Source organism: Neltuma alba, unplaced genomic scaffold, assembly GCF_004799145.2.
Source record: "Neltuma alba isolate B1F8T4 unplaced genomic scaffold, ASM479914v2 tig00011601_pilon, whole genome shotgun sequence".
NCBI lineage: Eukaryota > Viridiplantae > Streptophyta > Magnoliopsida > Fabales > Fabaceae > Neltuma > Neltuma alba.
Window position 1 is genome coordinate 59747 of NW_021636253.1, and position 25076 is coordinate 84822.

General features: G+C 33.0%; 3 protein-coding genes across 3 annotated transcripts; 1 reads left to right on the plus strand and 2 right to left on the minus strand.

Annotated features, from left to right (window-relative positions):
- Positions 1-623: 623 nt before the first annotated feature.
- LOC114715618 (transmembrane 9 superfamily member 7) lies at positions 624-4494 on the minus strand. Its single transcript, XM_028900478.1, has 7 exons — positions 4196-4494; positions 3316-3480; positions 3087-3196; positions 2827-2935; positions 2640-2752; positions 2199-2349; positions 624-2084 (listed from the first exon to the last, which is right to left on the minus strand). Exons 1-7 carry the CDS (start codon positions 4304-4306, stop codon positions 927-929), a joined length of 1917 nt encoding a protein of 638 aa, XP_028756311.1. The 5' UTR covers positions 4307-4494; the 3' UTR covers positions 624-926.
- A 2574-nt stretch (positions 4495-7068) lies between these two features.
- Positions 7069-13700, minus strand: LOC114715587 (WD-40 repeat-containing protein MSI4-like). The gene is made up of 15 exons (XM_028900448.1): positions 13570-13700; positions 11647-11710; positions 11173-11256; positions 10971-11033; positions 10667-10732; positions 10433-10507; positions 9685-9760; positions 9252-9429; positions 9026-9107; positions 8800-8876; positions 8584-8698; positions 8355-8429; positions 7621-7703; positions 7408-7504; positions 7069-7206 (listed from the first exon to the last, which is right to left on the minus strand). Exons 1-15 carry the CDS (start codon positions 13698-13700, stop codon positions 7069-7071), a joined length of 1404 nt encoding a protein of 467 aa, XP_028756281.1.
- Positions 13701-16101: 2401 nt separating this feature from the next.
- LOC114715588 (protein ROOT HAIR DEFECTIVE 3 homolog 1-like) lies at positions 16102-23543 on the plus strand. Its single transcript, XM_028900449.1, has 23 exons — positions 16102-16105; positions 17141-17290; positions 17749-17815; positions 17896-17998; positions 18168-18238; positions 18397-18460; positions 18551-18616; positions 18725-18772; positions 18873-18935; positions 19046-19102; positions 19351-19509; positions 19591-19659; positions 19756-19847; positions 20771-20849; positions 20992-21157; positions 21348-21472; positions 21668-21930; positions 22015-22111; positions 22199-22357; positions 22519-22623; positions 22796-22890; positions 23120-23216; positions 23328-23543. Exons 1-23 carry the CDS (start codon positions 16102-16104, stop codon positions 23541-23543), a joined length of 2415 nt encoding a protein of 804 aa, XP_028756282.1.
- Positions 23544-25076: the final 1533 nt, after the last annotated feature.

Here is a 25076-nt window from a genome sequence, read left to right on the forward strand (position 1 = left end):
CGTTTTCACAAGTTCATGACGCGAGAGGGCCTCCAATATTTGCAGCGTTTCAAGAGGGCTTCTCCTCAACCACCCACTTTTCATTTCTTTCCTGATTGAGATTATAGTTCTGATGATCAGTAGCTATTTAGCATAGTGTACGTAATGGTCAGTCATAATTATGTTTGTTATGACTTTTTATTGAGCTGTAAACATTAATGATAATATCCTTTTTGATCTTCTTTTTTTGCACTTATTAATTATTGGTAATATATAAGTATTATATATTATTTTCAACTTCGTCCACGCTGCTTAATACTTTCTGATAAAATCACTAACAGATATGTACCGCGCGCACTGAATTTTACCAGAGTCTATACGAGGACCCCCTTTTAAACATTATGTCAGGGTCTTGGATTTCTTGACTCAACATTTTGACAGTGTCTGTGCATAAGTATAAACAACCGGCTCAAATCTCCCTATACCATTCTCATATTTGACAGTGTCTATGCATGAGTATAAACACCCGAACAATGGAACAATAAGGTGGAAATTTCAAGGACATATTTGTCCATATCAGATGCATTAACAGCTGGGCTTCACCCGACCTGACCAGATCCGGGCTGGGATGAATCGGGTGTGAATTTTGCACCAATGCCCCGATGACTATCTTAAGATTGAATGCCTTATGTTAAGACACATGGACATGTAGAAATAGGCAAGCATCAAGTCGTTGCTTCATAATCTGTCACAGCAACATTTGGAAACTAGGTAACTAATTAAAAGTACAACTGCTATTCTAACATAACTAAAATAATTATAAAAAAAAAAAACTCCAATCAAGGGAAACAAGTTCCCTTCAGTATCTGCTTCAAGACTTCACCTTTTCTACGGCCTCTCATATGGTCTGAGCGTTAGCCTCCTTCTCATCCGTTATATGACGTAAATCAGTCAATCTTCACAGACGAATAGATCTTGCGGACAAACCAGAAGCAAGCATAGAAGCCAATAGTCCCGGTCAGAACAAAGAAGGCATACGAAACAATTATCATATACCCGAAGTACAGGATGCCAGAGACAAATTTAGTTATCTCCAATTTGGTAAAGAAGTAGAAAATTGAGTAGAGGAAAAGGTACAGAGCAGAGGACCCGGCAGTGAGGTAAGATCTCCACCACCAGTTGTAGTCTTCGCTGCACAACTGGAAGTAGCAGAGCACGATTGTTATCTCCGCACAAGTGATTAATAGTATGACAAACACTATGAAAAGGAAGCCAAATATGTAGTAGAACTGGTTCAGCCAAATTGATGTCAAGATAAAGAAGAGCTCGATGAACACTGCGCCAAATGGGAGAATGCCTCCAACAAGAACAGAGAAGATGGGTTGCATATACCATGCCTGCTCAGGTACCTGCCTGGGAATTTTATTGGTTTTCACAGGATCTTCAATAGCTGGCTTCTTAAAACCCAAGTAACTACCCACAAATACCAAGGGCACTGATATACCAAACCACAGGCAAACAAGAGCAAACATTGTTCCAAAAGGCACTGCCCCAGAAGATTGCTCCCCCCAAATTATAGCATTCAGCACAAAGAATACAGAGAAAAGAATGCCTGGAAACATAAATGCAGTCTTTAAGGTATTCCTCTTCCATTCTGTGCCCTTGAACATTTTGTACAGACGTGCTGAGGAGTAGCCAGCACCCAAGCCCATAAAAACCCACAAAAGAACCATGGCTGTCATAAGACCGCCTCGATTGGATGGGGATAAGAATCCCAGCAATGCAAATATCATTGTCACAAGTGTCATTCCAAAGATCTGAACACCAGTACCAACATAAACACAAAGTAAATTCGAATTGGTTGGTGGCCTGAAAACATCTCCATGGAGAAGTTTCCATCCTGTCTCTTCCTGGGCCTCATCTTGGGTTTCTAGCTGGTTATAATTAGAAATATCTTTGTAAAGAGTTCTCAGCATGATCATTGCCACCATTCCGGAAAGGAAAAGAACAATCATCAGAGAGTTAATGATGGAGAACCAGTGGATCTGGTCATCATTCATTAGAAGATATGTATCCCATCGAGATGCCCATTTGATTTCACTTTTCTGGGGGGCAAAAAAAAAAACAAGAAGAAGAAAGAATCATTAAACCTGAATTAATGTGGCCAATCACAGATGAGGTGAAAGAAGAAGAGTGCCCATAGGCATGATCAGAGATACCTTGAAGGAAACATCATAAGTGAATACAATGTCCTTGTTTTTTCCTACTTCTTGTGGGACAGTGCTGCCTTGCATTAAATTCTTGGTGTCTTTATTGCATGTTGTTACTTGTGGATTCTTCTCATCCCACTCCTTGTATTCGTGATTGATACTGTATGCGGTGATAGAATTCATATGAGAAGACAAGAACATACAATAAGTAGTTATGCAAAAATCAACAACAAAGCAGTCAATACAGAAGCTCAATGTTTTTGAACTGATTTCGATAAAGACCAGGGATTACAATATCTTAAGAGCATTGTTAACAAGCATAAAATGCAGAGGTATGATAAAAAAGAATGAGGAAAAGGGGAAGTATCTAGAACCCTTCTTTAAAATAGCATGAAAGACCTTGTTTTATCTTCGAACAAAAGAGGCTACAGATGAGATAGGGAACAACACCTGTTTGGGGTGACTTCGAACCCAACAATACGAGCAGAATCAGTTTCAGGATCCTCATGATACATGACTCTAAAGCTCAGGTGGTTATTGATAAAATATTTCTCCTCCTTGCTCTACAGGTAAATGTTAAGTTTGTGAGAACAGAAAAAACAAATTTCCATATCAAAAGTGATTTCTGAGTTTATACCCCTTGATAGTTTCCTTTAAACCCAACACGAAACCCATGTTCATATGTGGTTGATTGCCCTCCATCCCTCCTCTGTCTAAGAACAGCAACTGGAAGATTATCCAAAATCCTGCATATTCATCTCATGAGTGACTCGTGTCAGCAAGGATATACAAAGCAAAAGACAAGCAGACTGTCAAAAAGAGAACTTTCAAAAACATAAAAGGACTTATATTATATAGCAAGAGCAAAGCACTAGAAAATATACATTAATCACTTACATGTTTACTCGATATTCATCATCAATTTTTTCTTGAAAATTCTTCGCAGACTCAGCATCCAAAGTCACGCGACAAGCTACAGTACAAGATTGTTCCTTCCTCATTTTAAACTGAAAAAAGAATAAATCGAATTAGGTTGTAGAATCAAAAGAAGAAACCATTGTAACAAACTCTTAAAGGCCTAGTTATCCAAGTAAATTGCTAAATGAAATCAGTAATAGATATGTACCGTGTATACTGAATTTTCAATGCGATCCCCTCGAAGAACCTCTCCTAAATTTTCTGCATTGTTCACAATCTTCGGGGGTTTGCAATACTTCAAGAAGTAGTAGTCGTACGGAAGTTGAGTCTTTGTAGATGATAATTTGTTCACTTTAACAGACAGCGGTTCATCCTAGTCCCATAGCAGAAGGAACGAATCAATATTTTCAGGGTAATACAACAAACCTATATATATATATATAAAACGAACAAATTAAAATTGAAAAAAAAAAAAAACTGAACCATAGTTACAAGACTCCTCATTCAGGAAATACAACAATTAGAAGTTCCTAATACAGAAATCATTTATTGAGGTCACAGGAAGATTCAATTCAGCACCAGAAAGACGGCAACTGAAGCTGTATTTTATGAATTTCTCACTTTATATTAATAGATTTGATCACCCTGTTCTCAATTTCCGTACATCAATCAACCAAAACTATCAAGACCCGAACTCAAAAAGCTAACCTAACTCCCTAAGACTCTGCAATTCATTTCCCGACAGACACTCGTCCAACCAATTCACCCGAACAAACGATCTTTTAAGAGAAGTCATTTCTAGCTCGAACCACATCAGAACAACCAAATAATCCACGATAGCCTGATGAAAAACGTAAGCAGAAACTGTAAGGCAAATAGGATCATTTCTCATTCTCGAATCTCGAACGAAGACAAAGGAAAGGACATAGATCAGACCTAAAACCCTAGATCCAACAATTATCAAATGCAAAATTAAAGAACGTCCAGGATTCAAAGAAATTAAACGACCAGAGAGAAACGGGTAGTACATCAATAATCAACAGGTAGAAACTGAGAAAATAGAAGTAGAAGGGATTGAGAGAGCATACAGTATGAAAATCTCGAGGAGCAACGCCGGGAAGGTAGAACGAGTGGGCGTATGAGATGAAGAAGAGAAGGAAGAAGAAAGCGGTGATCTTCGGAGCGGAGATGGTAGGCATCTTAGTCTGCCTCTTTGGGTGCTTCAATGGAATAAAGGAACGAAAGATCCACCGATACACAAGAAATGGAGACTACAAACCGTGGCCCAGCTGAAGAAGAATTCACTTCTGCTGAGATTGTTTCTGACTTTCTGCAGCTTCCGCTCACGCTTCCGGAAACATCAGACTCCAGGACTCGGATTTTATCCACGCTGCTTGAATTGATTTGGAGTGAGCAATGAAGAAACTTATTTTATATTTGGATACAATAATACACTTTATATTTTATAATTATAAAATTATTTTTTTGTGTACTTATAAAATTATTTTAATATTTATAACAAAAACACTAAAATTTATTCTTAGATGAAATTTGATTAAAAATATGACATTTTTTGTGTATTCATGCAAAATCTTAAAGCTGAATATGAGTAATATTACTTACTCATGCATGTATTTTATATCGATTAAAAATTTTTGTTCTCAAAATTAATGACATTAAGTAGGTTAGTTATTCTTAAAAAGATGTGTATTGATTTTTGTAAAATACTTCTTTAATTATTTGCATTAGACCCTATTAATGAAAACTTCCTTTGATTTATGAAATCAATAATGAAAGTTTAGAGGAGAAATTATAATTTTGGTAGACAATATATCTAGATATAATATAAGAGTTAATTTGGTATTTAATTTGGTTTTAAATATAAAATTTTTTGTCTTTCATATTTATCTATTTTTCTAAAGTAGTCCTTATAGTAGTTATACATGTTAAAGATTCTATTAAATGGTAATTCTAACTAATATACATGATTAGTAAGGATATTGTATGAAAAATAATATATATGCATTACATATAACTAATTTAACAAATTTTCTCAATTTTTTCAAATTAGTTCATTAACTCTTACTCCCTCCGTTCCTTATTATAAGAGACATTTGATGCTTATGGCATGTTCCCATATATAAGAGACACTTAAAAGTTGTCTTTATTTTTTTGTATTAATTTCCTATTTTACCCCTATTTATTTTGTGTCCAACTCATACTCTCTCTCCCTCCCACTTCTCTTTCTTTTAATAATTTAATTATTTTCTCTCATACTCTCTCTCCTTATTAATGGGGGTATTGTTGGAAAAAATATTATACTTTTTACACATTAATTGTCCTCAACTAACTTTAACTGTTTTTTTGATCAACGTAATTTAGTTATTTGTCTCTTATAATAAGGAACGGAGGGAGTATATTAAAAACCAAATGTAGTACTCCTTCGGTCCTTAATATGGGACCTAATTGTTAAGTTAATTTTGATCCTAAATATAAAATTTATTTCTTATATTTATCAGTTTTTTTTAAATTATCCCTGCGGATACTTCCTTAACCATAATCAACTAAGTGAGGGAGTGAGGATATTAAAAAAGATGATTATGGTGTTTTAGGAAAAACATTTCATATTTTTTATAATTAGCTAATTTATCTAACTTCCTTAATCTTATCAAATTAGTTAAATAAATCTTATATTAAAGATCGGAGGAGTATTAAAAATACAAAGAGAGAGAGTTAATGCTCGCTTTCAATTTATTAACAAGTTGTTGGTTGAGATGGGAACCAGTGTCATACTATAAAGAGGAGAGTACAAATTCAAATTTTAGGTTGCGCCTAAGATTGCTTAAAAATACTGAGTTATAAAAAAAAAACACCAATAGAGAGAGCGCGAGAACGTGATTTGTTTTTCAATTTTGCTTTAAATTTTGAGAAAATCATATTGGAGGTACCTATACTTTTTTTTAATTTTTAATTTGGTACCTATGTGTTTTTTGTTCTTAACTAAATCTTTATTTTTCCTCTATTAACATCATTAATCCTTATGTAGAGACTAAAAATATCAATAGAACAAAGTTATAAGAGCTAATATTGCTAAAAAGATAAAATTAAATGTTTAATTAAAGAGAAAAAACACATAGGTACCAAATTAAAAATTGAAAGAAAGTATAGGTACCTTCAATATGGTTTTCCCTTAAATTTTCACAACTAATACATCTGACCATGTGAGTGAACACGCTGCACAAAGCACCAGTTTAAGATTAATTATTAAGGGTTTGTTTAAGTTTTCATGATATAAAGTTATTTATTTAAAAAAATCATTTATATAAAATATCATAATACTTTTTTTAAATTTTAAAATAATTAAAAAAACTAAAATAATATTTTTTTTTTTTGAAAACCTACTTTGAATAAAATTTGAAAATAATTAATCACATGCCAGCCAATAAAAGAGGATCTCAAAAAATCAGGAGTTGGACAAAGATATCATAAAATCTGAAAATCACAAAACAGTTTTCATAAAATCACTTTAGTTAGTTTGCAAGTTACCCCCTACCTACTACTTCCGTTTGATTAGCTGAAAGATTCTTTGTTGAACAAATTCACTCTCCTTCTCCAACCAACTCGATATTGACTAAAAATTTAAAAAAATGGAAAACACATTGAATAGTCAACGTGTTCTCATGAACATCAAATATATATATTGGCAACATCCATCATTTATACCTTAAGTAAAATATGGTAAGTATCAATCCTATAAATATGTTAACAAATTAAAATATAGCATCACATCACAAACAAAGGCATTTATATAACAATAATGATGATGATTTCAAATTTTCAAACAGTATCTGAATCTTGCATTATGAAATAAGAGTTGCCAAGTCGTTATGTCAATATAGTTATTCTCATATATATTAATGTTGAAGTCATACTGGGTTGACCAACTAATTAGAAAACCTAGCTAGAAGCAAAAGCATAAGTCCTTGATAGATGATAGGCTTCGTCCGGCAGTGCAACGTCTGAACCTATTCAGCTCTGCCATTTTCCTCTCCACGTTCTCATTATTCTCTTCATATATTACGTCCATCACTCGCCACATCTGTATTTTTCATGAAAACAACCTTAAATTATGTCATAATTGAGTTATAGAGAGACCACACTGAATAAAATAATCAAAATTTGATTAACTAAATTGTAAGAATCGACAATAATAATACTAGAATTAATGTTATATGTCTTATTGAATCTTTATAAATGTTTATCTGTGTATGTAAAGACAGAATTGCTCGTGTAGATGTACCTGTAATGTACCACCTCCGAGACCTCTGCAATCATTAGAGAGACTAACAATGGTCCAAGGATCTGATGGATTCCACTGGAATTCAATTGCTCTATGCCTGACAATATTAGATAAAAAAACCGTTGTTTTCAAACATTTTAACCTTGACCCAAAAAAAAGACAAAACGGAAGAGTATGTAACTAAGTAAACAGTTAACTATGTATGTTACTCACCTGTGACCAACATGTCGGAAGAATAAACCAGGAGGTGCCCTTTCTTCTCTCACACCACCAGCACAAGATGAACCTCTCTCAACCTATATACACAATATAACACACACACACACACACACACAGAGATGTTCAAGAAATATTATATATATATATATATATATATATATATATGGGATGAGGTGTTTAAATATCCTGAAAATATCTACAAGGAAGCATTTAGCACTGAGATTTTTTTTCACCCTCATATGACTTGTAAGTTTATTTTCATAGCATAAAATAACCTTGGTCATTGTCCGCCATTAAATTTGACTATTAAATTATATATATACAGTATGACCAAAGCTTTTAATAGTTAAATTTAATGATAGATAACGGTTCAGGACAAAAATGCTAAATAGAAATTTCAGGGCATATAAGAGTCAAAAAAACTTTTAGATGCTGGATGTTTCTCCGTGAATATTTCTAAGGTAATTAAACATCTTATCCCTATATATATATTCATGTGGGCAAACACACAATTCTCTATCTGATTACATATAGTGTTTTTAGGCCTTTTAACCTAATGGCACCTGATGTTTCCTTATTAATTGTAGCACTTGAATCTGGATTCGATTCTTGGGAATAAAACAAAAACAAGAAGATAGTGTTCCCAACAGGGTTGGAACTAATGATGTTTAAGAAAATGAAGGAGAATAATTAATAATTAAATAACTAAGAGAGTTCCATCAAATTACCTTTTCATAGTCCCAAATGTTAACAATGCCATCATCACCAGAAGTGCCAAATACGGATGGTTTATCGGGACACCACTGCACAGTTCAAAGTTCAAACACCCACCTTTAATTTGATCTCAACATACCCCTCCTATTAATTAATTAATTAGATTTAAACATAATAAGTTTTAACCCTTAATTAAAGTACCATAAAAGTTTTAGTTCAAAGAATATATACAAATATATTTACCTGAACACAAAGGACAGATGCATCGTGTCCCTGGAATTTATAAACAGGATTCGGTCCTCGTCGGCCATTGTTAAGGTTTCGACGATCATACATATGAACTGACCTATCAGCAGAACTGTATAGTTCACCAGAAACCAAAAAAAGACATTTATCTAATTATTAAAAGAAAAAATTTAATTGTTGTTGTATAATTAAGCAGTGGGTGTGCGTACAGACCCAGTAAGAATATAATTAACATCGAAGTTATTCCATTCGACACAGTGGATATCGTCCTCAAGATGAGCTTTCTGGACCTGTTAAAATTAGGAGAGACAATAATATTGACGAGCATATATAATAGTTTAAGATAGTTTAGAGATTTGAAAGTTAACTAATTATATTGTTATCATTCAGAAAATTGATTAATAAACAGAAATAAATTAATTAATTAAAGAATAAGAACCTGGATAACAGGATCAGGGCCAACGCGGGCATCCCATAATATGAAGTTGGAATCGTCCCCTACGCTACAGAACTCTTGTGGACTTTCCAATAAACAGGAACAAATATTTGTGTAGTGAGAAGGTTAAATACTTGAACTTAATAATATTTAGGAATAATAGTTTTTCAATTTGGAGCTTGTAATATAATTAAACTAACTAAAGATAGAAATTAGTCAGTATATATACCAGGTAGGGCAAAACTGGACATCTTCAACAGTATCAGTGTGTCCACGGAAGATGCCACGTGGATTGACAACTGGGTTGTAATTCCGACCAATAATGGAACCTAGTCTAAAGTAGGCTGCCTGTGCTAAAGATGTCATATGGTCTTCCACACTCCATAAAACAACATTCTTGTCCTTCCCTGCAGGATCAAATTTAGGGAGTCTCTATATTAACTTTCTAGAAATAATTTTACTGCATGCCAAATAATTATATGAGAAGGGTTTTGTCTTAAATTGCATGAAAGTATTTTTTAAAAGTTCTTTTTAAAACAATCAAATGAAAATTTGGTGTTTGCATGCATGCATCAGAGCCAGAAAACAAGAGCATACGAAACAGAATCTATAAAAGATGTTTATAAAATCAGAATTAATATAAAATGAAAAAGAACATGGACCTCCAGAAAGAACATAAGGTTCAGAAGCAGAAACAGCCAAAGCAAATTGAGCAATATCATCGTGCCCCGCTAGTATCTGCAAAATATATATATGAATATATGTATATATATCAACAAACTTAACCAAAACATCCAAGATATCTTCACAACATACTTAACGATTTCCTCATGATATTTTCCTACCACAAGGTTGTCCTCTTTTAGAATGCTCTCCCAAGCAAAGCCTATGAGTATCTTTTTAATTAGGATGTTCTCCCCTTTATAGGTCCGCAAGGATGTTCCTTCCAGAAAGTTTTCTCTAGGGTCGGATTATATCTAAGTGTTTTTGAGGATGCTCTCAGAATCCAATAATAAGCTAAAAGAAGAGATATACGAGTGCTTTTTAGAATGATTTCTGAGCCAAACAAGTTAAAGAATATAAAGACTCCTTTTAGGATGCTCTCTGGAACGATTCTAAAAGTTGAAGAAATATATGCATAAGTGAAAGAACTCATAAGCTCAATGTCTTAACCTTTTATCAGAAGCTGCCCAGCATCATCCAAACATGTCTGAACCATTTTCAATCTTATAACACACACACACACACACACACATTAAGATTGTATTTATATTGGTGAATTCCATAGATAAACTCAGCCGCAATTATTCATAGTAAATTACCATATATGGTACATAAAAATTACCCGAAGGAATTAATGGACAAATGTATGAGGAGAGACCCCCCAAAAAACAAAAAAAAGCTAAATACCAGATCCGGTATGGAATATTCAGCTCCAGGGATAGCATGGCGAGCTGGTTGAGCGTCAATATCCCAAATTATTAACTGTTTCATATATATTCAAAAATAGAAAAGAAAAACTTAATTAGTGCCACAATTATAACAAGCTTGCATTAATTAACTACCTCATCATAACAATAAAATCCAGTTAACTAGGAATAATGTAGGGTAAAAAAAAGAAGCACTAAATTATTAGACAAATACCTCAGGTTTATCTGTGTGCACCACTAACAGATTATTATTCTGTGGCATTTCCCTGATTCTGTTAACCTGAAAGACATCATCAACGCCAAAGAATTTATTAGTTCTCTCAACAATCAATAGTGATTATACACTGATCTAATATAAGCAAAGAGAGAATTAATTAATACTCTTCTAGATATTTCCAAATAATCAGGCCTACATGAATATTAGCTAGTATTGCACTCTATATAGAAAAGGAAGAAGAAAAGATTAATGAGCAGATTGTAGAGGATTTGAAGATGATGTCCCATTTGTGTGTGTATACCTCTCCGGGGTGAATAATGGATTTGTTCTTCTTGATATTGGGAGAGCGTGCATCTTCATGAAACTGATGAATCAAGAAATATCAAATTACAACCAAAAAATACATCCACTTGAATTACAAATGGATAAATAGAAGCTTCGTGATCATAGAGCAAAACGCATAAATAAGAACAAGTCCTGGTAATGATATATGTATATGTTACCCTTCTGATATCCTCTGATGCAACCTTAGGCTTAACAATCTCACAGTCTGCTATAACTAGAGTATTTGGATAACTACCATCAGTCTGAAACATAATGGCAACGTTAGTAAACTAAGAGCAAAGATATATGTAATAATTAATCACCAAGACAGCTCAACAAAAGCATGCTAAAATAATATTATTATTGCAAAGTAATTAGAAACGCTTCAGGAAGACACATATATATGATAAGGGGATTAATGGGATTTCAATTCCAAAAGAGAGGATTAATGACAGTTAGTCCCTGGAAAAGAGTCCCTGAAAAATGGGTTGCTAATGTTGCTTCAGCAGATAGTTGTAAAACAGGAATCTCAATTACAAATTAATTGAGAGTCACATTTGACAATTAAAAATGTTTTATTTATAATCAAAACTCAAATTTACAAGTTGTTTGAATTGTTATTATATATTCTCCATGTACGATATTGTTCTTGCCTGTTCAGTAAGGTACAAACGTTGTTTCTTGGTATCCCTAGTTTCATCGAATTGAGGGCCCCACCTGCGATTACAACAAGCTAATTAGTGGGGCTTTAAACAAAGGCTATTCTAGTTCCCTATTCTCATGTATGAACGCATATTCATAGAAGAAGTGTCATAGAAATGAAAATGTAGAGTTGTGCACAAAATTCACACACATGAACATTAATATATAGGAGATTATGCCAGGTCCTTAAGAATCTCTAAACATTATTGAAGCATTTTTGCATTTATATATACTCATCTCAAAATAAGCATGTGTAAATATATATTTTGATAATCTCCAAGTAAAATGTTCAAATGAAAACGCTAAGAAGTCAATTATTCAGGATAGAAGAGGCAATTTCATGTTCTTCTAGCTAGATGCATGTCTTGTTATCGCAATAATAAATCAATGAGTATATTAACTAACTGGTTAGACCTACTCAAAATCTCAATATTAATGTTTTGTATTTCTAACCTTATATATAATTGTAAGAGGTTAATAGATTTTGATGAATAAGCAGTCATATCTTCTTTGCTTTGGCATGGTTCATTCCATAGCTTTTCATTTTAATTACAATAAAAAGTTATTTGTTCATACAAATTATCGTATTAATTCAAATCCAATTGAGTTTTTCATTTTTTTTTTTAATTTGAAAATTTTAAATCCGAACTAAATGATACTAATTAAAATATAATGATTGTTGCTCTTTTCATGACATGTGAAGTATTTCATATATAGCAGTACAATGAACCATTAATAATAGAACAAGAAAATGAACAAACGACACAAGCAATAGTATAAACAGTATGAACTACTAATTTATTTACAAATATAACTAAATCAAATTCTAAATAGTTTAGATTTTATCACAATAATAATAACCACAATATGCGATGAGCATTAAATGAGGATCAATGAATGAGTTTAGGTGCTTATCACTTCGATAAGCTTTTCAAGCTTATCAGATATATACTATCCAAATTTAATTTTTTTATTTTTAAAATAATTAAATTAATAGGTATAAAATTTAAAATAATAAAAATAATTTCTCAACTATCATTTTTTTTAAAAATTAATTTTTCATTTAAAAATAATTAATTAAAATTTTTAGATTTGAACCGTGCAAATCGAGTCCAGATGATGTAGATCTAATGAATTTGGAGTGTTCATACAATTTAGGTCCAATAGATTGAGGTTTTGCAGAGGGATGAAAATAAAAACATAACAATTTTTCGGAAAGAAATTAATCAATATAAACACTCTGCTTAATAGGGAATACAAATAATTAGATAAAAGATCAAACTACAATCTAACAAAGTACTGGTGGCCGGAAAAAAAAAATTCACAGAACGGATATAACACTAATCAACATATTTATCTTCATGAGTTATCGTATTAATTCCCAGCCGCAAATCACATCACAAACATAGTCATATAATCGTCATTGTGTTTTATTAAGGATTTTTACTAATAAAATGGCATCAAATTATGTTGGCTTCTTTGACGACGTACTTCGGACATTTCAAAAAATATTTTTAAAAAATTAAAAAAATCCAAATCAAATGGTTCAAATTGCTTCGTCTACGTCTAAAACCACTGAAGCTTTGATGAATCGAATTCAAGAACAAATTATTCAAGAACCCGAAGAAGAAGAAAAAAAACAAAGATCCATGCCAGAAGGATATTTGATCTCAGAGTTGACAGAGCTAACAACATAAGATCCTTCTTGGGACAAAGGAGTCGAATAAATGGCGTCAACGTACGAACACATGAAGAGCTGAAATCGAAGCTCTCTTAAGTGTTCCGTTGAATCAGATCGCATAGTATATATCAAACTGGGTATCAGATATAAGAATAAAGCATGAAGGAGAGAGGAGGAGAAGAAGAAGAAGAACCGGCAGGAGAGAGAGGGCCAAGAAAGATTATGGTTGATGAACCAGTCATAGATGACTGGAACATAAAATTTCCAGCGATTATATCTTCTCTGCACATTGGTGGACACTGGAATGTCGTAACTTCCCTTCATTTCTCTGCTTTCTGCTTCCTCTCTTCACACCCAAAGTGCAGGAGAATCTGCAGCTGGATATGTCCTTCATATACAGTGAAGAACAAGAAGAGGAAAGGAAGCCTGGGGGCGGGACCCACACTCTGTATCTGGGGTCTGTATCTGTATCTGTATCTGGATCTGTGAAAATAATTTTCATTTATTAGGACTTGTTTTTATGTTTGACCTGAAATTTATGGCATTGGCTAGGGCCTGCATTGATGTTGTATTATTACCATGCCTCTTGTTTTTAATATGCTATCTCTGATCTAAATATAAAAACTAGTTGACTAATTTAAGAAGATTGAAAAATATTTTAATTTAGTTATTTATTATAAATAAATATTGTCTTTTTTAAAATATCTTTACTAATTGAATGTATTAGTTAGAACTATTATTATTAGAAGAACTAACTTGAAAAAATGTATAAATATGAGAGACAAAATGCATTAGAGTTTTATATTTATGACCAAAATAAAAATCAAACGAGGTTTTATATTAAAAACTATAGGTAAGATATATATAAGAAGTGTTTTGAAAGAAAATTTTGATCCAAAATATAAGAAATTAATAGAGTAGCCAATAATAGCTTTTCACTTTTACCTTTCGTTATAAAGAGAAAAGAGTGTTTAAAATATAAAAAGGAGAGTAAAAAATATATAACTTTTATCAATTTAAAACACATTTAATGATTTAATTAATATTTCTTAGTTTGTGGGAAAGATTAACCAACGTTTTATATTATTATGAATAGAAGGATTACATGCAGAAGAAACATTACCCCATTCATACACATTATAATTTATTAGGCCCTATATGAACATGGCATGGGGGGCAAAAAGTTGAAAGATAAAAGAAAAATTTGTTACAAGAACTAAATAACGTTATAATTAAAAAATGAAAAATTTGTTACAAAATTCTCATTGCAAAATTATTTATAGAAAGACTCACACAAGTGTAACTCTTTTTTCAATCACATATAGCAAATATCTTTCGTTTTATACGTAATTAATAATAAATTGCATACGATTTGTGTTCACTAAAAATAAGTTGAACCTAAATTTTTAAACAAATTTTAATTACATTTGACAGTAACTTTAATTTTACAACCAACAATTTTACAGCAGTTTTTTTTTTTAGCAATAGTAAAACAATTGGCATAAAATTGGGGCAAAATCTTGTGGAGAAGGGTTTTATGGATCTCAAGGAATGTTACAGTTGTCAGCAAGTCATTCCATGCAACAATTTCATTCTCTTGAAACATGTGAGGAAGATTTTTAAAAATAATCAACCAAACTTTTTATCCAATTTTTATTTTTGAACTCTTTTACAAATTAAAATAGGCAAAGATTCATGCACTTCCTTTACTCAAACTAGATCTTATATATATATGTATATATATATTCTATTTGGTTCGAAAATAAGAAAAAGACAAACAAATTAATGAGTTTAATTTTTGAAAAAGAACTAATAAATGGGTTTATAATATTTTGATAAAAGGTATGGAATAATTTCTAAAAGGTGTGAAATATAATTGCGCAAGCAGGCAGAGGGAAGGCGTGAGGCTGTACCCCGAATTTTTATTTTTATTTTTGATATCGTATGGATATTATGTACTTCTAGTCTTTAGATTTGGCCTTATTTGGAGTCAGATTTAAAATCATTTATAAACACGTTTTGTGTGAGTCAAAACAAAATTTTTCTTATATATTTACTTCGTATTTTATAAATAAAAAAGTTGTAAAGTTATTTATAAGTCATTTTAAACATGCTAAAAATATCATTTGTTTCTTTTAATCTCAATTTCCCATATATGCATTAAATTGAGAGAATCATACACTTGTTAATATTAACATATACGTATACGCATGTGATAACAAATCTATATATCCTTCCATGTGTGTGCTTGTGTAACATAAAATGTTTAGAAAGTTAAATTATTCATAAGTGATAATTATAACAATTCTCTAATTTTTTTTCTTTTTTTCAAAAAATCAGTTCACCAGCTCAACTTATATACAAAACATGATGTTGATTTTTATACTGAACATGATTTTACATTTTCTTTTAATTTTGAATTTTTGATTCTTCCAAGTTCCAATATATATTGCTTGTTTTGTATTTCTTTCTACCAAATATCATATAAAAAGAAAAAGAAAAAGAAAAAGAAAAGATTATCTGGGAAGGGGAAAAAAAGGAAAGTTGATAATATCCGGGATCGTGTCTTTCATGGACGGGAAAGAGACAGTCAAGGCTGCTTTTTAGAAACGAAAGTCATATGCTGATGTGATGCCTCTCTGAGAAGATCATCGTCCCATTGCTTCATTTCATTCTCCTTTTGGCCACATTCGTTTGAATCTATAACATATCAATCCCCACGTTAATGGGTACGTCTCCGATCTCCATATCGATCGGTTTCTTCATTTTTATCATCATTCTTCACTTTCTTCATTTCTGTCAACTTTTCGTAATCCGTGATCTGATATTCGTGTTTTCTTATAACCGAAACTCACAAAAACACACATTTAACTCTCGCATGCGTTTTCTTTATTTGTTTCTTCAATTTCAAGGCATAATTGTTTGGGATTTGATTAATTCTGACATATTCATTGATAATATGTCTTGAAATGCTAAACTAGTGGGTCCCAGTTGGATTTCATCATGGCTTTTATACATTTCTTCATGGTCTTGAAAGAATAATGTTGGTATATATCTTATGTTATATATTAAGATGAGAATGCAAATTACAATTAACTGGTTGACTTGACCAACCATTAATTTATGAGACCTGAGATTAGCATAATAGGTCTTTCAATGCCAATCTATCATGACCCCTTGCAACTGGCAATGATGGGAAATAAGTCTTGCAACTTCCAATCTCACGATCTAATTTTCAAATGTTCCCTTTTGTCACAAACTTTTTTGGTTTCCTTGGCACGAGAGCTGTGAAGCAGGGTCAAAAATTTTATAATCCTTCGTAAAGTATTGGACTCCAGTCTCAGAATGGGATTCTAATGCTGGGCAGATATGATTATGTGAGCTTTGGACTCTCCAATGAGCTAACTTTTGGGATACAGCTCTTTCATGTTTGGAAATATTGGGCGGAAATGAATTAAACTGATCAATTAGTGTGTTTTATTTCAAGATTCAGGCACTTAAAAGTGAAGACCTTAACTGTACCTGACATGGTAAGCGACAGTTAATCTAACAAAAGAAATCCATGACCATTCCAATGACATTTTCCCTGTTTTTTTTAATTTGCCTTCTGCGTTCATGGATCATTATTAATATCAATAAGAACAACAAAACTCATTTTCTATTGCAAGGAGAGGGCCCACGTAATTGGTTTTTAAGTTAAAAGTTGTAGAATTCTTCTTCGTGTGACTCTTTCATACGCTAATGTTGAATATCTAATTATCCAGCAAATAGTGAGGGCTGTTGTTCTACTCAGCTTATTGATGGAGAAGGTACATTCAATGTTGCCGGAATCGAAAAGTTTATGAAGGAGGTCAAATTGGGTGAATGTGGGCTTTCGTATGCTGTAGTTTCTATTATGGGTCCACAGAGTAGTGGTATGTTTTCTTGCCTCCACTATATCAGCATCTTATCACTTTTCACCTTCTTAAAGATGACTGATTCATTTTACATGGCAAAGAATGATGATCGTGATTGAAATTTAAGTATCATAATATGGTTTTGACTATGCCTTATTTAGGTTGACATGATTTTTATTACAGACTTTTGAAAGTGTCTTGTGTTGTTATGAGCATTAACTTGAGGTTGACATTTTGACATAGAACTAGAATCTATTATCTATTTACATGGATGATTTCCAGTAATCAAGTTTAGTTTCCTTGGTGTCTCTTTCTATCTCTATGAATTCTTTTCCTAAGGATTCTATATTTTCTTCATTGCATTTTCAGTTTACGTTGTGGATATTTCTATTGTAATCAAATTAAACTTAAGTCGGATTATTCCCAGCAATGGGATCTTTTATATTATCTAAGTTTTTTGCTTTTGGCCTGAGCAGGGAAGAGCACGCTATTAAATAAATTGTTTCGCACCGACTTCAATGAGATGGATGCTTTTAAAGGAAGGCATGCCTCTTCATTTCACAATTTACATGATTTTTGTCCAACGAGAAGACAATGACTTGATGGGATGTGCTTGTTTTCAGATCTCAAACAACGAAAGGAATTTGGATGGCAAAATGTGCAGGCATAGAGCCTTTTACACTTGTGATGGATTTGGAGGGTACAGATGGAAGAGAACGTGGAGAGGTGCCACTCCAATTATTATTATACCTTAACCTCAATCACAATGTGAATTTAAACCTGTGAAATCTCATACTAGTTCAGAAAAATAAACGAAGAGTCATGACATATCAATACTCATGTTCTACATTTGGTTGTTTCCTCTTGTACTGATTGATATTGCCTTTTCTGTCAGGATGATACGGCATTTGAAAAACAGAGTGCTCTTTTTGCTCTTGCCGTTTCAGACATAGTGCTAATAAACATGTCAGTTTTCGGTTTGCTCCCGCTTCTACCTTTAGATATTTGTAATACAAACATGTTTTATAAACTTCATATATGTCATGATATCTTTCACTTCCTGTTTTATGTGAACCCTTTTTCTTTGTGCAACTGATTTCTTTTCACATGCAATTTTTGTAAAGGTGGTGTCATGACATTGGCCGTGAGCAAGCCGCAAATAAGCCTCTGTTGAAAACTGTCTTTCAAGTATGTTTTGTCTAACTATTGACTACAAGCTGCTATTTGGAATCACGAAAATTGGGTTAAATTTAAATGCATGCTTGGTACTGCTTTCAGGTTATGATGAGATTGTTTAGCCCACGCAAAACAACATTGTTGTTTGTCATCCGTGATAAGACAAGAGTGCGTAAGCAAAAGTGCTTTTACTATTGTTATTTGACTATTTTCTGTCATCGAGAGCTCAACTTAAGTGTAAGTTCTACTTATATGGTTAATATTTTCCATTGATAGACACCCCTTGAAAATTTAGAACCTGTTTTGCGAGAAGATATTCAGAAGGTAATATTGTGCCTTTTCATGTTAATTCTCTGTATTGAATCTGTTATGAAGGTTTCCCAGTCAGTGTTTGATTCTTTCCTTTTCCGTATCCTTATTGCAGATATGGGACTCTGTTCCTAAGCCACAAGCCCACATGGAAACTCCATTAAGTGAATTCTTTAATGTAATTTGTAATCCATTCTGTTGTCACCAAATTTATAGATCTTTTCTTGCATATGTCATAATTCTATTAGCATTTTTAGTAACTGTTTACATCTGGCAACAAATTGTCAGGTTGAAGTTGTTGCACTTTCTAGTTTTGAAGAAAAGGAAGAACAGTTCAAGGAGCAGGTAGTGGATAGTGCACCACAGGCCTACTTTTTGCTTGCTGACTGTAAAATAAATCATTATCGAGACTAGTGCATCTCTCTGTCTGCATTTCTGGGTTGTGACTGTGCTATAGCCATTTATTTTGGTCTGTACATAATTGTAGGATCAGATTGGTTTTCACATTTCAAAAAAGATATATACATTTTTGGCTTATTGGATCCCTCTATTTTGCAGATATCATTTATTTATGTGATATATTTTAAATGTAGGTTGCCAACTTGAGGCAACGATTCTATCATTCTATCACTCCTGGTGGGCTTGCAGGAGATCGACGTGGAGTAGTTCCTGCTTCAGGCTTTTCTTTTAGTGCACAGCAAATTTGGAAAATCATTAAGGAAAACAAGGATCTGGACCTTCCTGCTCACAAGGTAACATATAAATGGTGTAATGTTTTTCCCTGGACATGTTTTTATTTGATTAATTAATTATCTTTGATCCCCCAATTTTAGGTCATGGTTGCTACTGTAAGATGTGAAGAAATTGCCAATGAGAAGTACGCTGCCTTCGCTGCAAATGAGGTATCCGCAATTCTTTTACCATAGTACTCCTCCATGGACATTATGACTACTTTAATTGTTTATGTTAACGTAAATTGCTTTACGATTATTTCTCAGGACTGGCATCAATTGGAAGAGGATGTGCAATCTGGCCCAGTTCCTGGATTTGGCAAAAAGCTCAGTTCAATCCTTGGCTCTTGTCTGTCAGAGTGAGTTTAATTCATTTTATATGACATCTCCATCGCCTCAGACTCATGGATACGAAGTAATCTTATGTTTATAATCACAGTTTCTGCTTATTGTTATGCTGGTTTAATACTCCCTCCAGTCTAAATTATAAGTTATGTGTAAGTTTTGTTGTTAATTACGTTTTTCTCATTTTTGCCCGTGGTTTTAAAGCTTTGTGATCAATGTTCTGTTAGAATTTAATGCATTAATACTATCGAAAAAAAAGAATTTAATGTATTAAATAGGGGTAATGGTGGGAGGAATGTAATATTTTTATATTACAAATTTAATGAGTCATGTAACTTTTAACTTCTATCCTTGGTGTTTTTGAAACATAACTTACATTTGAACCAGAGGGAGTAGTAGCCTAATGAGAAACATGTTGCATATTTAGAATTCTAACATCAAAATTGTCAAGTCTTACTTTAGTTGGTCTGAGTGCTTCTGATTATTTATGGTGGTACAATGTGGAGGTAGATTCGGTGGATGCTTTGGAATTCTATGAAAATGCCATGTTTGTTTATTTAATATTTATTTTATCAACGGTTTTTGGTGTGGGAGTTTCATGTGAAACCCCATATAATGCTTCTGGGGTTTATCTTTCCTTTTCCAACGTAACTTAAATTTGGTAGGTATTGTGCGAGGCCCTTATGTTTTATTCTCGTGATGTATTTAATCCTTCAATTCAAACTGAACTGTAGTTTGAAATTATAGTTTCTAAATCTTGATTTTGTTGCGTTCACATGTCGAAACATACATAAATAAATAGTTACTGTTACTTTTACCTTAACAGACCTCTTACGTTTCCTTTTATCGTAATCATGTTGAATTTGGTAGAAGTATCTCATAAGAGATCGCCTTGACGAGGATTTCATCTATATTGAGCTCTTGTGTTTCATTCTAGGTATGATTCAGAAGCCACTTATTTTGATGAAGGTGTCAGATCTGCAAAACAAAAGCAGCTTCAAGAAAAATTGTTGCAAGTACTTCTTCTTAACTTTATTTTAGTCTCTCTCTGTTTTTTTCCCCTGGATAAGGCCTTAATTTATTTCAGTCAGCCATGAAAATTTTGAGATTTATAATGTGATTATATTACTTAAATGTTTTTGCCCGTCGATTCCTTAGCTTGTTCAACCAGCATTCCAAATTGTGCTGGGACATATAAGGTCTGGAATTCTAGAAAAGTACAAGGAAGCTCTTGACAAGGCTTTGAAAGGAGGGGAAGGGTTTTCTGCTGCTGCTAATAGATGCACAAACTCTTTTATGGCTCAGTTTGATGAAGCTTGTGCAGGTATTTAGAAATAAACGTTAGCTTCATATGAAATCATGAAGTGGATCATGCACCGTAAAAAGATGCTGACATTGAAATCACTAGCTTTTGGTTTCCACCAAAAGAACAGCTAAAACTTAATGAACTTTATTATTTTTGTGGCTTGTAAATCTCACTTAATGTGACAATAATGTATGTATTATCCTTTCAGATGTAATAATTGAACAAGCAAACTGGGATACATCCAAGGCAAGGGAGAAACTCCATCGTGATATTGTCGCACATGTTGCTTTTGTTCGAGCAGCTAAGCTGTCTGAACTTACATCATCATATGAGGTATTTATTCAACATTGATAGTGATATCTTGTGAATTCTGAAGTAATTGTCTTAATGATGGTGAAATTATTCATATTTGTGCGGAAAGACAGTGAGTTTGAATCAATATAAGTCATCAAAATTCTATACTTCATCAATCGGAAGTCAAAACTTGCATGTAATTTGTTACGAATTTCTGATAGCAGTGTCCTGCAGGAAAAACTGAAAGACGCTTTGTCCGGACCTATTGAAGCCCTTCTGGATGAAGCTAATAGTGATACATGGCCAGCAATAAGGAATCTTCTTAAGCGTGAGACAGAATCCGCCGTATCAGGCTTCTATACTGCACTTTCTGGGTTTGATATGGATGAAGAAACAAGACGGAACATTACCACAAGTCTAGAGGATTATGCAAGGGGTTTAGTAGAGGCAAAGGCAAGGGAAGAATCTGGAAGAGTTGTGATCCGTATGAAGGACAGGTCTGAAGCTCCTGCAATTTAAGTGGACATCCTTATTTTTCTCAAAATGTAATCAAGAGTCACTTACCTTGAATATGAAAACAGGTTTACAACATTGTTTAGCCATGATTCTGATTCAATGCCTCGTATTTGGACTGGGAAAGAAGATATTCGAGCCATCACCAAGACTGCCCGTTCTGCTGTATGACATGATTATGAATACTGTTTTCTGTTGCTACAGTTTGTATTGCATTCAATCAGCTGTTTAACCAAATTGAATTATTTGCAGTCCTTGAAGTTGCTGTCTGTTATGGCGGCTATTCGTTTAGATTCTACTGCTGATAATGTTGAGAAAACATTAACAGTTGCATTGCTGGATTCTCCAAGTTCTATGAAAGACAGAAGCATTACATCAGTTGATCCTTTGGCTTCAAGCACCTGGACAGAGGTTCAACTTTACAATTTTCTGTTTTATCTCGTGCACCTATTGAATTGCAATTTCATACTAGGCCACAGAATTGCATCTTTTTGGTTACTTGCAACTTCTAACGGTTTGGAAACTTCCAACTTGGGAACTGATAAGCTTCTTCGACTTAATTCCTGGGGCAGATTCCATCTTCTAAAACCTTAATCACACCAGTACAGTGCAAAAATGTGTGGAGACAATTCAAGACAGAGACTGAATATAGTGTCACTCAAGCCATTTCTGCACAGGTATGATGTTTCACATTTTTTTATGACGACAGATTGACAAATATGCTTCTATATATATTTAGGAAGATTTATTAACAAAATCCGCAAAGAATCTTGTTTTATGGATAAAATGCTTTTCTCATTAGTGTGTTTTGTTAGCTTGAAAATTTTCATGGATACTTTGCATTGTCAGGAGGCCAACAATCGTAGTAACAACTGGTTACCACCTCCATGGGCAATTGTTGCTTTACTTATTCTGGGATTCAATGAATTTGTGACACTTCTAAGGTACATGTCAACTGTGTAATCCTCTGGTGTCTTTTTAATTGTTTTTAGGAATGAGTGTATGTTTTCTCTTGCTCTCACAACATCTCTCTCTCCTCTGTTCTCGAGAAACTCACAAGCTAATACGAAATTTTGATCAAATAAAATCTGGTTATCATAGAGATCATTTTCATAGGCACAGTATTTTAAGAATGAGTTTTTTGTCACCTAAGTCTTATATTCTTCATGGCAGAAACCCCTTGTATCTGGGTGTCATATTTATCGGTTTTCTTCTCGGAAAAGCCCTATGGGTTCAGCTGGACATCTCGAATGAATTCCGCCATGGAATGGTGAGCAATGAGCAACTTTATAGTATAAAATTATGAAGTATGAGAGAGAATTTAAACCAATTTTGCAGGTGGGTGTTTGGTAGTCTCATCTTTTAGTGTGCATGTTTTCAGCTTCCAGGAATGATATCCTTGTCTGCCAAGTTTCTTCCAACACTCTTGAGCATTATCAGAAAACTAGCAGAGCAGGCACAGAATCCTCCAACAAGCAACGATCCCCAGAGAAACCCATCAAAAAGCAATCAAAATTCTGTTACTGACAGTAGTGACACCGTGTCTAGTGCTTCATCTAGTGTAACTTCTTCAGAGAAAGGACCCAAATATGAGTAGGCCAAGTGCAAAACCATCTTGACCTTAAAGTCATTCAGTTTTGTGCAGGTCTCCTCCACAGCAGAAGCTGTCTGCACGATCTTAATCGTTGTGCTGGTTTTTTTTTTTTTAAAGCATTTTGTTTCGAAGAGTTTTATAATGTTACGAGTGTATGTTATGGGAAAAAAAAATTTGATGGATATTGGTGCATTTATGTAGATTCTTTCAATTAATTTGCTCCATGTGATGTGTCTATGGATTCACATGTAGCATGGTTTTGAATGAAAGAAGAGGTTGTTTGCCTCTGTTCCTATTTAACAGTTGTTACTTTCACATGCACAGCAAAGTCTTGTATCAATGCTTGTAAACCAAAAAAGATCCGATTCTGTGCATGAAATAATAATTAAAGGCCAACAATGCATGAATGATATGTCAAGTGAAAGTAGAAAAAGCTGACAACTAAGGTTTATATGTCTAGATAAAAGGGGTGTTTGGGTGATTTTTTTCCAAATCATGGTTTGGGAAAAAATCACCCAAACACCCTTAAAAAAACTAAAACCATGGTTTTGGGAAAAGCAAAAATTTTTTGTTTTTGGAAAAAAAAGGGAGAGTGTGATATGTATCTTGTTGTTTTTTTTATAAACATATTTTTTTATAAATATATTTAATCTTATATCTTATAAATATATATACATATTAATTATTTATTAATTATATTATCTTATGTATTATTAATTATGTTAATAAAAATATATTATTAACAATTTTATTCCTTCAAATTAAAATATATCATAAAATATATTTTTTCTATAATTATCATATTAACTTATGCCTTTTTTAGTAATTTGTACATGTAAAAAGTGTTTCTGATAACAACTATCCAAACACTCTCACTTCTCAGAATCACTTTTTCACAAAATCTATACTCCAAAAAATCTATTCTCCAGAAGCTATTCTCCAAACCATGGTTTGGTTATATCCAAACACCCCCAAAAGCTAATATCAAACTCTACAACAGTATAGGATTTTGGAAGTGTTTAGGTAAAAACAAAACCATAATTTTAAAAGTATTTTTACGGTATATGAAATAAATATGTGGAGGAGTTTGTCTCAGTTTACCAAAAAGTGTTTTTGAAAAGCACTTTTACACTTATCCAAACACCCCCTTTGAATCTTATTAATGATGTGATGTGAAGATTTTAAACTTAAAAATATTTTGATATATTTTTTGAGTTGAAATACCTATATTGTCATGATTAATCCTTCTGGCTTGATCCATAAAAAAAATCTGCAAAAATAAAAAAAAATTGAACAAAAGTTATACTAGTGGATGGATAAGTTTCGTCTTTATGGCTGTGGGGTTCCATTTATCCACAGAAACTTTATAGCCAGGCCGCGAACTACGGGTTGGAGAATATGAATTCTCGATTCGGAAATTACGTAAAGATGCTCGCATTACGGGACTTCATCAATAAATGTTTACATTGTTTCTACCAAACAAAACGTATCACAAATTATAAACTTTATTTTTATTGGAGTGTATATAAGAATAAA

What these genes read in the sequence shown, in the direction of transcription:
- LOC114715618 (XM_028900478.1), bottom strand. Translation starts at nt 4,306, where the DNA reads ATGCCTACCATCTCCGCTCCGAAGATCACCGCTTTCTTCTTCCTTCTC. An exon ending in TTGAAAATTCAGTATACACG is followed by an intron (nt 3,197 to 3,315) that starts GTACATATCTAT and finishes TTCTTTTTTCAG; the next exon opens with TTTAAAATGAGGAAGGAACA. An exon ending in CTTATGATGTTTCCTTCAAG is followed by an intron (nt 2,085 to 2,198) that starts GTATCTCTGATC and finishes TTTGCCCCCCAG; the next exon opens with AAAAGTGAAATCAAATGGGC.
- LOC114715588 (XM_028900449.1), top strand. An exon ending in TCATCCGTGATAAGACAAGA is followed by an intron (nt 18,617 to 18,724) that starts GTGCGTAAGCAA and finishes TTCCATTGATAG; the next exon opens with ACACCCCTTGAAAATTTAGA. An exon ending in TGCGAGAAGATATTCAGAAG is followed by an intron (nt 18,773 to 18,872) that starts GTAATATTGTGC and finishes TCCTTATTGCAG; the next exon opens with ATATGGGACTCTGTTCCTAA.
- LOC114715587 (XM_028900448.1), bottom strand. Translation starts at nt 13,700, where the DNA reads ATGAAGGGAAGTTACGACATTCCAGTGTCCACCAATGTGCAGAGAAGA. An exon ending in CCATTATTCACCCCGGAGAG is followed by an intron (nt 10,733 to 10,970) that starts GTATACACACAC and finishes GATGTCTTTCAG; the next exon opens with GTTAACAGAATCAGGGAAAT. An exon ending in CATCTGTCCTTTGTGTTCAG is followed by an intron (nt 8,430 to 8,583) that starts GTAAATATATTT and finishes TGAACTGTGCAG; the next exon opens with TGGTGTCCCGATAAACCATC.